The sequence below is a fragment of the Canis lupus genome, chromosome 28, assembly GCF_011100685.1.
Source record: "Canis lupus familiaris isolate Mischka breed German Shepherd chromosome 28, alternate assembly UU_Cfam_GSD_1.0, whole genome shotgun sequence".
Taxonomy (NCBI): Eukaryota; Metazoa; Chordata; class Mammalia; order Carnivora; family Canidae; genus Canis; species Canis lupus.
This window is the reverse complement of record NC_049249.1, coordinates 9,820,218-9,833,597: the sequence shown is the minus strand read 5'-3', so window position 1 is coordinate 9,833,597 and position 13,380 is coordinate 9,820,218. Positions and strand designations below refer to the sequence as shown.

The 13,380-nt window shown below is 43.3% G+C and overlaps 1 protein-coding gene across 2 annotated transcripts in view; it reads left to right on the top strand.

Moving 5' to 3' along the window:
• BLNK (B cell linker) overlaps nucleotides 1–13,380 on the top strand; it is a 77,741-nt gene that overhangs the window by 49,765 nt on the left and 14,596 nt on the right. For both annotated transcript variants that reach the window (XM_038578381.1, XM_038578382.1), the window contains 5 exons: nucleotides 356–437; nucleotides 1,606–1,677; nucleotides 9,367–9,436; nucleotides 11,389–11,416; nucleotides 12,238–12,280. In XM_038578381.1, the coding sequence (XP_038434309.1) occupies nucleotides 356–437; nucleotides 1,606–1,677; nucleotides 9,367–9,436; nucleotides 11,389–11,416; nucleotides 12,238–12,280 (295 nt within the window). The remainder of the gene's footprint in view (nucleotides 1–355; nucleotides 438–1,605; nucleotides 1,678–9,366; nucleotides 9,437–11,388; nucleotides 11,417–12,237; nucleotides 12,281–13,380) is intronic.

The window sequence follows — 13,380 nt, the reverse complement described above, 5'->3', positions numbered from 1 at the left end:
AAAGAAGTCACTACACATTATGTGATTCCATTTCTAATGTGATGCCAAGAATGGGAAAATCTTAGTGATAGAAAGTAGATTAGTAGTTGACTAGGTTGGGGAAGTGGTAGGTGAGAGGTGACAGGGCTCCTTTTGGGGGCAATGAAAGTGTTCTAAAATTAAATTGTGGTGATGCTTGCACACTCTTCAAATACACTAAACCCACCAAGTTCTACACTACACGGAGAGGAATTTAATGGTATCTGAATTAGATCTCAATAAAGATATTAAAAAAAAAAAAAAAAACTCCTTCCCAGATAATAAACCTGGCCAGAGTGGACAGCTCCCTCCTCATTCACCTCTGTACTTCTTCCAGGTGGATTATGTGGTCCCTGTGGAGGATGGAGATGAGAACTACATTCACCCCACAGAAGGCAGTTCGCTCCCGGCAGAAAAAGGCAAGAGTTTGTAGTTTTAAGCACTTGAAATGTTTAGTGGTTGAGGGGGGTGTCTGAGATTATCTGGTAGCAAGCAGCAAGGGGTGCACAATGCGTGGGGCCCAGGCCTCTATCCTCCATGGTGGCGGCATCTGCCTCCCTGGGTGGAGCAGAGCATCTGCGAGAGACCCATCTCTGTCACACCCTTCTGCCTCCATCCACTTTGGTGCTTTAATCCTCCCAGCTCAAATTAGGAAAACATCTAGGTTCTTAGTTAACTGACTGTCCTCACTTAGAATGGATTTCTCATAGAACTCAATCCTTGCAGAGCCACAGGCCACAGTGTTGGCCTCAAAAGTATTGCACCAGAGCAATGTCCACGGAGGACAGAAGAAATGAGAAAGCGAAATCCTCTCTGTGTCCTGACTCTTGAAATGTAGTGCTATCTAGGTGATGGGAACTGCTTTGGTTGTAAACCCTTCATGGAATAACACGTGTGAAGACAAATTCTCTTTAAAAGACAGTGCCATCTACCCTCAGGCCAGGAGTGCAGCATAACATGTTCACTGTGGACCTAGTTGCTGCGGAGGATAGGATCCTGTAGAAACGATGCCTACTCATCTAACAAACTCAACTCTCAAGTTGTCATAATCAGTTTTTACTCTACCCTTCTGTAGCAACCCTCTATTGGCCTCTCTGAACATCACCAACAGCTTCAAGACCCATTTGAATTCCTGAGCCACTCATCACCACGAAACCAGAAATTGCTCCCCACCCCCAAACCCCATAAAATCCAAGAGAAATCGTCTGTGTTGCATGTGGCAGGGGAGGTGCGAATTTGTTCCCTTCACTATTGGTTTGATACACTTCTCTCAATGAAGAAAACAAAACTCTCTCATCAACTAGACCACCAGTTTGGCAAATGAAATTCCAAGCCAGAGTTCATTTTAACAAAATCCCGATAATAAAATAATTTGACTATCCCTTTTATCATTAGTATATTTATTCTGAAGAAGTTTCTTCAGGCTTCTTTCATGGCTTATATATTTAACAGGTGGGTTTCCCATTCTTTACAAATTCCCTGATCTGCCCCACTATTTCCACAATGCATTTTTCCATTAAGTGTGAATCTCCCACAATAGACCGTATCTATGATTGTTATATGTATGTATATATTTGTGTGTTTAAGCTCCCATGGTGAATAGATCCACCAAGCCAAGTAACTCCTCAAAGCCAGCCTCTCCTCCAGGGACAGCTTCAGGTAAAGTATATGCATGATTTGGTGTTTCGGGTTTTTGTGTGTGAAGTGATTGTTTGGGGGTTTGGTTTTCCAGTCTATTCCAAATAAGATAAACAACTCAGATCAAATATTAAGAAATAGTCACTTGTTTTTCCAAATTTCTTAATATATTGTGACAGAAGGCCTTGTCCTCATCTTCATGCATTGTCTGGTGGCACTTGTGTCAAAGGGACCCTGCCCCATGCTTTCAGGCCTCTGTTAGACAAGTCCTGGCTTTCCTCCAACCTCATTGGGCATTTCACTGGCTTCTCCTCCTCCCCTGCACTGACTGAGGGTGTTTGCACTGTTGGGTCCTCAGCCCTCTACTCTTCTTCCAGAAGTGTGGTGGCTAAGACCTTGAGTTTGGACGAGATGGAGCCGGATTGGAATCCTAGTGCTCCCAGTTGCCGGCTATACCATTTTGGGTCTGTCCTTTGGATCTCCACTCCTCAGATTTTTTCCTCTGCAAATGGAGATAAGAGTCCCTGACCTGTGACAGGAGAATTCTGGAATTGTGCATGGGAAAGCTTCAATGCAGTACATGGCACAGCAGGTGCTCAAGAAAGAATATCTTTCATGTCTTTGAGGTTCATCTATTCTTCTGGTTTCACCTCTCTTGTCTAAGCCAATAACTCTCTGGTGTCTAACTTTGACCTGATTTCTCTTCTGAACAACTTGACATTCTCACAGCCTCAAGCTCAATGCATTCATCACCTCCCTACCCATAGGGCAGGCCTATTCCTCTGTGCCTGTCAGCCCACAGGCCACATGTCCAAGGACCTGTGTTCTTTCCAGAGCCTGCTATGTCTTTTTCCTGAGTTTGCTCTTCCATTTTAGTTGACACCACTGTAGTCTAGGCTTCCTTTACATTGTCACTTCACATGTCCTATGTCCCATCTTCAAGAGTGCACTAGCCAATCTCTACCCTTGCCTGTAGGCTTTCTCTTCAGTCATTAAGATGAATTTCTGAGTGCCTCCAAATGTTGCCAGTTTTATTCCATTTCAAAGTTAGTTTTTGCCATGTCACCTGTACCCAAACCATGAACACCCAGTGGTTCCTAGTTGTCTGCTGTACAGATTGGCAGCCCCAAGGCCAAGGCCTGTGATGCTGAGTGGCACCCACACCCCACCCTGTTCCAGCACAGAAGCACAGGAGCCTCCTCTCCAGCCTTCCCTTCTTTTTCACAGCTCCACCCATATCTATCACACACACACACACACACACACACACACACACACACTCCCTTCCCTCCCAGCACTGAAGGCTGAACACAGATACTAGGAGACTGAGCTCTGCTTCTAGGGATGTGCTTTTTGAAGGAAAATGAAAGGAGGTTATTTTTTTTTATAGACCACAGACTCATTTCTTGAGCAATTGTTCACCTTCTTCACAAATTCTTGTCTTATTTATTCTCTCTCTCATAACCCACAGGCTCTTTATGTGTAGGGAGAAGAGATCAGAGCCACCATATCCAGCTCATCTTAACTTCTGGGAACAAATGTCAATGCAGCAACCTAAAATGTCATGGCAAGGTCACTTTGGTCCCAGATGAAGTGGTGACACCTGACTCCTGATAACTTGGAAGAAGGGTTATTACCAGAATAGAAAACCTTTCCCTAAAATGTAAATGAAGGCCTAGGACCTCCTTTACAATGACAATTTAATCATCTCTGGTGTCTGCATCTTAAAATGTTCTTCTTACTTTGCAAAGACCTCTTCCTAAAACACACCCGGTACTCCAAACAGCCTGTACCTTTTGGCCTTTGTTTATGTTCTCACTTTTATGATACCAAATCCTACCTAAGGCCCAGCCTGAGGTCTCTCCACTAGGAAACCTGTGGTTTCTGCAGCCCACAGAGAGCTCTCCTTTGCTTTAAGTCTCATCCCATCTACACTCAGCCCATTCCTATTCTCTAATTACGCTGGGTCTCAGTCTAACCTCCTTAAGTACCCCGGTGGCACAGCGGTTTAGCGCCGCCTGCAACCCAGGATGTGATCCTGGAGACCCTGGATCAAGTCCCACATCAGGCTCTCTGCATGGAGCCTGCTTCGCCCTCTGCCTGTGTCTCTGCCTCTCTCTCTCTCTCTCTCTCTCTCTCTGTGTCTCTATGAAAAAATAAATAAAAAATCTTAAAAAAAAAAGTACATTACAAGCTCCTTAAAGATATTGCCTTACATCTCACATGTTCAGGAGGCCTTTCCTGACCTCACAAAGAAGGTAGATCCCTTTGGTATCCCCTATAGTGCCCTGCCCTGCCCCTTTATCTCTAATCTCCCCAGAGATCTCTGCCTGTCTTTTCTATAAGATCCTCAGCTCCATGTCTTGCTCATAGATGTGCTTCCAGGGGTTATACAGGACCTGAATCAGAATAGGTGCTGATATGGTGGTTTAGTCATTTGGTTGAGAGTGAATGTGTCCCCCAGTACTGGCCGTATTTGAAGAACTACATGGTGCCATCATCGGGGCATTAACCCGTTGAATTTATTATTCGTTAACTTTACGTTAATCTAGTATCACTATATTTTAATACTAGAGGCATCAGAAGAAACCAAATCTGAACAAAAAAATAATTTCCTGGTTATATGGTTGTTGGATATGCAAGAGAAGAAGTACAGGAGGAGGAAGGAAGTGAGATAATTTGGGAGGGACAAACCTGAACAGTTAGAATGATTTTCTGAATATGCAAACAGTCTTCAGAGATGGTTTTTACAAAAGGAATAACCAGACTACTTGCCTGTGTCTTTCCATAACCCTCCACTAGCCTTTAAAGACTTCAGGCAGTGCTAGATAGGCATCATGAAAGTGCTAAGGCTTCAGATCTGCATTTCTGCCAGAGCAGCACACCACAACACTGGTCTCTGATTAATGGATGTTGCTTTTGGCTCTTTGATGGCTCATAAAGCGCTTGCCAAGGATTACACAGAGGATTAGGTGCAGTGGCAGTCTCTGCTTCTGCTCCATGTTCCACATGGAGAAGCGCTGTTTCAGGACCACACAGACTCCAAGGCCAAAGGATTATGATCTTGGCTCTGACGCACACTAGGTGCCAGACTTCAAACAAGCTGATCAATCTCTGTTTCTTAGTCTCCTCCTCTGAAGAAGGAAATGGCACATGTGCCTAAGTCGTGCGGCGGGGGAAGGGGCAGGGCAGGTTAAGTTGAGTAAACATATATGAATCCCACTCCTAAACTGATAGCTCTGTTTGCCAGTTTTTGGAATCCTTTGTTTCGCATGCCTTGATTCATGACCAGTCTGGAGGAGTGCCCTGGACCCATCCCAGGAGACAGTGGTTTCTTCCTTTCCGCATAGAGTTTTAATGTAACTGAGGGTATCTTGACCTCTGCACAGCTGGCATTTGGGGCTAGATAATTCTTTGTTGTCCTGGCTGTCCGGTGTACTGTGAGATGTTTAGCAGCATCCTTGGCTGTCTCTGCCCACTAAGTACCAATACCATCCCCTCCCCAGTAGTGCTAAACAGAGATGTGTCCAGACATTGCCAAAGGTAACCCACCCTCCCCACGGAGGGGGCGGGTACCAAATACTCCTAGTTGAGAAGCACTGGTTTAAACAAACAGAAAGACTGAAGTGTTTTAGTGATTTATCTCTAAATGTGATTTGGAAGAAAGTTGTGGAGACCCTAATTTATTTGTAGATTTTGTCAGAAGTGGGTAGACAGGGCATGCATTTCTGAACTTCCTCTAAGTCGGTAGCATTTAAAAAGTGTTCTCTCTCCTCATTTCCTAAAATGGGTGGGTGGGTGGGGGGAGTTTGGGAATTTACAGTTCCCTGCCAATATGCAAGTTGAATTTTACCTATAAGCCAAATTGTTCTGAAGCTATTAAATTAGATCTCTTTACTTGGCAGCACTCATGCAGGGCCTGAGAGTAAGGGACACTCCAGCTGGTGGACAAGCCCCACTAATAATAATAGGTTTTCTAGAACATCTAGAAGAGAGTAAAATCCTAAGGGCTTACTATTCCAGCATTGAGACTGTTACGGGTAAGGAAACTTGCCACCATTGCATGCAAGAGTGAAGAGAGGATGATGCAGTAGAAGGAAAAACTACGAGTAGGTCATTTTCCCAGTTGAGAAACTTTGGTAAGCACCAGCTGTGCAAATATTAACATCATTTTTTGCTCAATACAATGAAAACAAAGCTGATTTTTCTCTTTTATTATACTTTTAGACACATCTCCGTTTATCAAATTCCCAGTTTCTTCTTTGGAGTGTCACAGCCAAGAATTTGGCTTTGCCAGAAAGCAAGAACCCCGGTCACAGAAGGGACCAGGTTGTCCTACCCCAGCTATGCCCCTGGGTCTGACTTCAGGCCCAGAGCAGCAGAGAAGGTGACTGGCCTATGAAATAAGAAAGTCAATTTTCATCTTCCCGTGGGCATTCACAAAAACACCGCTCTGTTTCACTAATCTTTCCCACATAAGGTAGAAAGAGCAAGTGAATCTGAGCTGCCAAATTGCAGCCCAGAGTAATATTAATAGGCATTGGTTGGAGAGGAACATGTCCACTGGCTTTAAACTCAGCTAGCCTCGCTGTTCAACTCCAGCCCTGCCACTTAACCTCTCTGAGCCTCTGTTTGCTCCACATGATGTTATGGGAGGCTTAGAGACGGCACATTTAAAGTACCCGGCATAGTGCCCAGCACCCAGAGACACTGTGGTGGTTGATAACAAGATGCTAAAACAAAAATAGCAATAATCACATTTACTGAGATCCTAATGAATTATAACATACACATCATAAAACTCAACTCATTTTACATTTATAATGTGGCATTTTTATAAATCATTACATCTACGAGCTTTTCCACCATCACAACAATCCAGTTTTAGAAAATTTCCATGCCCACCCCAACTCCAAAAGATCCTTTATGCCTATTTTTGGTGAATGTTCTTCCCACTGCCAGCCCCAGGTAACCACGGATCTGCTTCCTGTTGCTATAGATATGCCTTTTCTGGACATCTCATATAGATGGAGTCATATAGTATAAAGCCTTCCCCGTCTGACTCTCTTCACTTTAGCATAATGTTTTTAACCTCATATACTTTCAGTTCCTTTCCAGCAATATTAGTTTTTATTTGGCTGATTCTTTACAATTTCAAAGTTCTCCCATTGCCTTACAACAATAACTCTGAGTTAGGTAAGGTAGCTGGTTGTGTCCCCATTTCACAGTGGGGGACACTGGAGCACCAGTGGCCACCCAGTCAGTTTGTAAAGGAACACCTAGCCGGTTTGGTGGCCAAGAAATAGCTAGAACCCTGTCTTCCTGATGAGACACCATCGGTTTTCTACCAGAACTCATACTACCACCACAGAGAAAAGCGGCATGCTTCTCCCTCTCTTATTGCAGAAGTGATTTATGAGGAAGGAAGCGGGAAGGAACATGTTGGCAGACTGTTTGAAGATATGAAGGGAAGGGAAGCTTAGTAGAGAAACTAGGCAGTAAATATGACAACAACAATGTACTCAAGCCAAAGGAGCCCTTGGCAGTGAAAAAGAGGGAAAACCCCTGGGAGGAAATTCTGACTTAGGCCTTCTTTCTACTTCTTCATTTTTCAGACAAGGTTTTTTTTTCCCCTTCCCTGAAATATTCCATCAAAATCTATGAGTAGCCAAGGATATTTTAATAGGGTTAATCAGGTGTTAAGAATTTGAAGAACAGCATCCATTTGGTACCCTAGCCAATGAAACACAGTTGGATTCATAGTCCAGATGACATTTCAGTTTATTGTCACATGAAATATTAAAAATTCCAAATGTAGTCTCTTTTTCTATATGTTTTCAAAAGTCACATCAAGGTCGGGTAGCACCTTAGTGAGAATCACATAGAGCGGCCATTTCCTTATGGAGTGCTAGAGAGTCAACACTATGCACTCTTGACTGTTCTTTTCATTTATAAGCATTCATGGAAATTAGCCCTGTGTGAGAACCATATGTAGAAGAGGAGTGGATGGGCACTGAGTGAAAGCCTGAAGGCCTCTCTCTAGTAAAATACATGAGAATGAGTTTTATGACCTCTATTTGTAATAGTTCTTGAAGCTCTTGTGTTTTGGATGGGCGGTTCTGTCAGATGAGGTGGCATGGTGTGTGCATGTCCTCACAGTATAAGTTCTGGGGGGACAGAGGCCTAGTTCTGCTTCTCTACCTCTTTGACAACCCCTAACACAGTGTTGTTCACATACCAGGTTCTCAATAATTCTTAGTAAATGACTATTTCCTCAGTGCTCAGCTATATGTGCTTTATCTTGCAAACTAAAATAATGCATCCTGAGGACACGTCCAACCTATATTTACAGAGTATCCTCTGTAGGTCCAATAGGAGTTGTAGACTTAGAAATGTAGTAGGTTCTTAATAAAATATTATATTCGGTTCAATATATTCAGTAACGAGCCATAGTGTCCAGGAAGGTGAGCATCAGCATGAGAGGAGGCAGGCAGGAGACACTGAGAGAAGCAGGCTTAGCATCTGGCTCTCCCCCTCCAGGCCTGCTCTGTCTGGTGGTGAAGCTCTGCCTATCTCTCGGTTCTTCCCTTGTGACTGTCTGCTTTCTGTCTTAGGTAGCCAGAGGGGAAATGAGATACAGTGGACAAGGTGCTCTGGGTCTCTTCTGTGGCTTTGGAAGATGCAATTTGGGCAGTAGCTTGTCATTGGTCTCAATCTTTCTATCAGTGCAATGGGCAAAGGCCCTGAGAATTCAGAGGTGAATGAACAGCCTCTGGATGTGAGGTTACTATGTGTACAGTAACCTATGTGTATAGTCTGTGTGACCATGAAAAGCAATGCCTATAGGCATGTAGCAGGAGTGGTGGGTCTGTGTCTCTCCATCCTTAGGCACCACTGATGTGCACAGCTGTGCAGTGTATATAGATGCACATGTGTGTTCTTGGCTCTTTCCTGTAGGAATCTTGTGGGCCTTTCACTGAACCTGCAGAATCAGGGGACTCTGCACTTGCCCCATGGGAGAAAAGAGAAAGTTGTTTAGAAATGTCAAGATGGGGGATCCCTGGGTGGTGCAGCGGTTTGGCGCCTGCCTTTGGCCCAGGGCGTGATCCTGGAGACCCAGGATCGAATCCCACATCGGGCTCCCGGTGCATGGAGCCTGCTTCTCCCTCTGCCTGTGTCTCTGCCTCTCTCTCTCTCTCTCTCTGTGACTATCATAAATAAATAAAAAATTAAAAAAAAAAAAAAGAAATGTCAAGATGGAGTCCCTAATTCACATTCTGGTTCCAAGCTTATAAATTGACATCATATATATATATATATATATATATCACCTTTGTCTACAGATTTTCCCCAATAGCATCCATATAACCACCTATTCATGCTTAACTGAAAGAAACCCAAAAATGTGCCGGTATTTCTTTTTTTTTTTTTTTTTTTTAATTTTTTTATTTATGATAGTCACAGAGAGAGAGAGAGAGGCAGAGACATAGGCAGAGGGAGAAGCAGGCTCCATGCACCAGGAGCCCGATGTGGGATTTGATCCCAGGTCTCCAGGATCGCGCCCTGGGCCAAAGGCAGGCGCCAAACCACTGCGCCACCCAGGGATCCCATGTGCCGGTATTTCTGAGCCTATCAGGAAGGCCAGCCTCACTGTCACTATAAGCCTCAGATTCAGGAGTTGGAGACTGACCTGTGTGTATGTTTGTGCAGGTCGTAACAGTGGAGCCTGGGATGCTAAGTCATCTTCTCCTGCTGCACCATCCCCACTGCCCAGGGCTGGGTGAGTACCTGCTGTGCAGGACAGCTCTGTGAGATGTGAGTGGATGGTCTCCACCACTGTTGTGGGCGGGCCTACCTGGAATCCACAAAGGGGTCCAGCCTGCAAATCTGGGGGGAAGTGGGTGCTTTTCTGCTATTTCCATCCAGAAGGGCATACCTGCCCAAGCACAGATATAGGTGTACCTCACATTACAATAGGTGTGTTCCTAAAAGATGTAGAAATGAAACCCCGCTGCCCTGTTCTTCTCTACCCCTATGGCATGCTTCAAGTCGGACTAGGGGTCCCCTGCTGAAATTAAGACTAACAGTCTTTCCTTTCCTAAATTTTTAGTTAAATTGACTTGTGTTCTGTAAGACAGAAGCTCCAGCATCTGAATAGTTTTGAGACCCATAAGCAAGTTTCATCTTTACTTTCGACTCCTCCACTTCTCTTTCAAGTAGTTAGTGAGCTATAAACAAACACATACATACCCAACAGCATACACTGGGTTGTTCAATCAAGGCCACACTGCTGAGATTCCTTTCAAAGGTGATACAAGAGAGTCATTCTTTCTTATTGGATTTAAAAGAGCTTTGTAAACTGTTAGGAGATATAATATGTTAATATCACAAAGGGACCCCATAATTTTATATTGTTTCAATAGGTTAGTTTAAAAGTATGCTTAAATATGTGCAAAGCTGGCCTGCATGATTATAAACTTAATTCTACTTAAAGACATTATTTAAAAAAAAAGACATTATTTTTTATTTTTTAAGATTTATTCATTTATTTGAGAGAGAGAGAGAGAGCACATGCGGGAGATAGGGGGGTATAGAGGGGCAGGGGAAGAGAAAATCTTGAGCAGACTCCATACTGAGCTTGGAGCCCAACACAGGGCTTAATCTCATCACTCTGAGATCACCACCTAAACCAAGAGTCAGACCTAGAGTCAGGAAGCTTAATCTCCTGAGCCACCCAGGCACCCCAAAGCAAAGACATTCTTAAATTCAAGGGTTTAACCAAAACTTCTCGCTTGGCTCAGCTTTATCGTTTTGGGTAAGTTACTTAAACTCTCTGAGCCACAGTTTCCCAATCTCTAAAATGTAACAATAATAGCCATTTTTAGAGGTCACTGTGAGGTTTAAATAACATATGAAAAGCCTTAACCCAGTGCCAGGCACTTAAGAATTGTTAGTGTTCTTCCCCCAATCTTCCAGCTCTCAGCCAAAAACAAAGTGAGAGAGAGAAAAGGTGAGAGTGTCTTTAAAATAAACACAGAAGAGAAGCATACACCCTTACAGTATGAGATTACAGTCTCTACCAAAACAAACCAGAACATTAGCTCAAAAAGCCCCTTCAGGACCAGAGATCACAAAGGTTTTCACATTTATGTTGGTCTTAGATTTCTCTGTTCGGGATGAAATCCTAGGCAGATGTCAAGTAGAAAATGTCACTAGAGGCAGGGCAGCAGTTGGCAGGGGAGGTGCCTGCGGTAGCCTCACCCGCCAGGCTGTCCGCCTATCTCCACCCGAGGCCCTGGGCTATAGCCCGAGGGTGCTGTTGGAGGATGGGAGGGCTCTGCATACATGCCTTGAAAATACTGATGCTAGTCCTCATTTTATAGATGAGGAAACTAAAGCTCCAACCAGCCTTACAGGCAAGAGAAAGAGGCCTGATGTCACAGAGTAATCAGCAGCAGAACTGGAACGAGAATTGTTTTCCTGACTCCCTGACAACTGGCGCTCCTATTTATCCCCAATTAACTCTTTGCCATCTGTCCATGGACCCTATCTGAAGCTAGGAGGATCACAGCTAAATCCTGTTTCCATCCCCCTTGGCCTTCAAGGACAGTCTTTCAACACACTCATACCATGTTTATTATTCTAGTTTAGATTTGAAAGTAAAATGATAAGTAGTCAGCTCTACTTTATCTTTGTTATGTTTTAACAAAGCCCAATCTTTTTATCCCTCAGGAAAAAACCAGTTACACCACTGAAGACAGTAAGTTAATTTTGCATTTAAATGTGTTTCATATCTCCTGCAATGCTTATTCTTGTTCTCTTATTTAAAATTGACAATGAAAAAAATAAAAAATAAAAAAAAATAAAATTGACAATGCTTCCAGATAAGGTGAACGCAGCAATCTTAGCAACTGAAATTGCTGCCCAGACTACCCAAGAGAAATTCAGTGTTCTTGGTTAGCCAGGGAAGATGCTGCGTGGGAGGAGCTCATCCTCACTTGACCCAGGGTGGCTTCACTGAGTGTGAGCGGCAGATCCAAGGTGGAAGCCAGGCTCCCTGCCTCCCCTGACATCTGTCTTCCCCACAGGGAGCCCCTGTGTCTGCTTTCCATCTGCTGGTCTGGGAGCTAATGGTGTATCAGGCACACATTGGCCTGACTAACCTCAGATTCTGGCCAGAATTTTCGGGGAACCTGGGCCAGCCCACTATTTGAGGAAGCCCACCTGGACCTAGTACCTGCTCTGTAACCTGACATTTACAGTCATTTAGCAAACACTGAGGTGGAGCCCTAAGACCAAAGCCAGGTGACACTTTCCCACTATGCAAGACCTACTGGCCAGCAGCTACTGGGGACCACAGTATCCATCAACCCTGTTGACAGAGCCAGGAAGTCCCTAGTCCATTGTCACTTATTGGAAAGGTTGGTCTGGGAACTGTGTGTTTTTTATTGTTGTGATTGAAAGAATAGCTATGATCAAAGAAATGTTCTCCCTAAATATTTATTTTAATTATATCTCTTTAACATTTATTTCCACATTCTACTGTATTGAATATCCTTGCCTTTTTTTTTTTTTAAATAGACTCCAGTTGCCTCTACACAGAATGCCTCAAGCATTTGTGAAGGTAAACTATATTATTCTGAAGGCTGAATATATCCTCTTACAGTTATTTTAATTAAGGATTTGTACATAAGTGTATTTCTAAATTGCTTTCACTGTTTATAAGGCAATAACAAAATGGCCTTCACTTTGCAATGAGTAGTAAGGACCTGAGCTTTCAGTCCAGTGTCTTTGGGGCAAGGCTATAGTTTATATGCCCCAAACCTGCCTGTTTGTAGACATATGACTTGCTAGAAACAGTACCATCACTTCACATAGATATGAGGCCTTATTCAGAGCTATTCACATTTCTTAGAACTAATAGCTTAGTTCAGGTAATGAAATTTTTAAAAATCTGCTTATTTGAAAAAGTTCTTATGCTGTTTTCAAAATTTTTTTTCTGAATTCAAATGTCTGTTTTAGTACATCTCCAAATGTTTTCCTTCATCTTATCATATCCTAAAAATCTAATATATATTCTTTTAATTCGAATTTTCCCATTTGAAAATTACTCATATTTGAAAAATACCAGAGAAAAAAAAAGAGAAAGAAGTAAGAATGATCCATAATCTCAACACTTAAAGCACTATACGGAAGTTAAAGTCCTGAACTCATCTAATTCACAACTGAAGCTACCCAATGTTAAAGCTGAGTGAGTGTTCTCACCATTTCCTGAGTTAACATGGGCACATATACATAAAATGTCCTGGTTTCTCTGGTGATGGTTGGTGGACATTTTCTGAATGTGTTCTACAACTTGCCTGTCTGCTTTAATTGCTCCACTGGGGATTTTTTACATCTATTTCCCACATCTTTTCTCCTCCAGGTTATTTCAGAGATATCATTGCCTTTCTGGTGTCATGCTTTTGTCCGCTTGTCCTTTGATGCTTTTGTCTTGCTGTCCTTCCATTCCTTACAGTTTTCCATGCTTGTTGAACAGTGAGCTCAAATAATAGTGGAGCCTTAGGGTAAGCCTCTGCAGGAAATAAGCTCAACCTCGTGCAGATTCCATTGGCTTCAGGGGACTTTGAAATCCAGCAGAGAAAGAGCTTGTGAATGCCCCCACGCAGCTTGGGTGTCCACACTGCCAAAGGGCTCCTAGTGCAAGAGCTTGGCATTTCATCT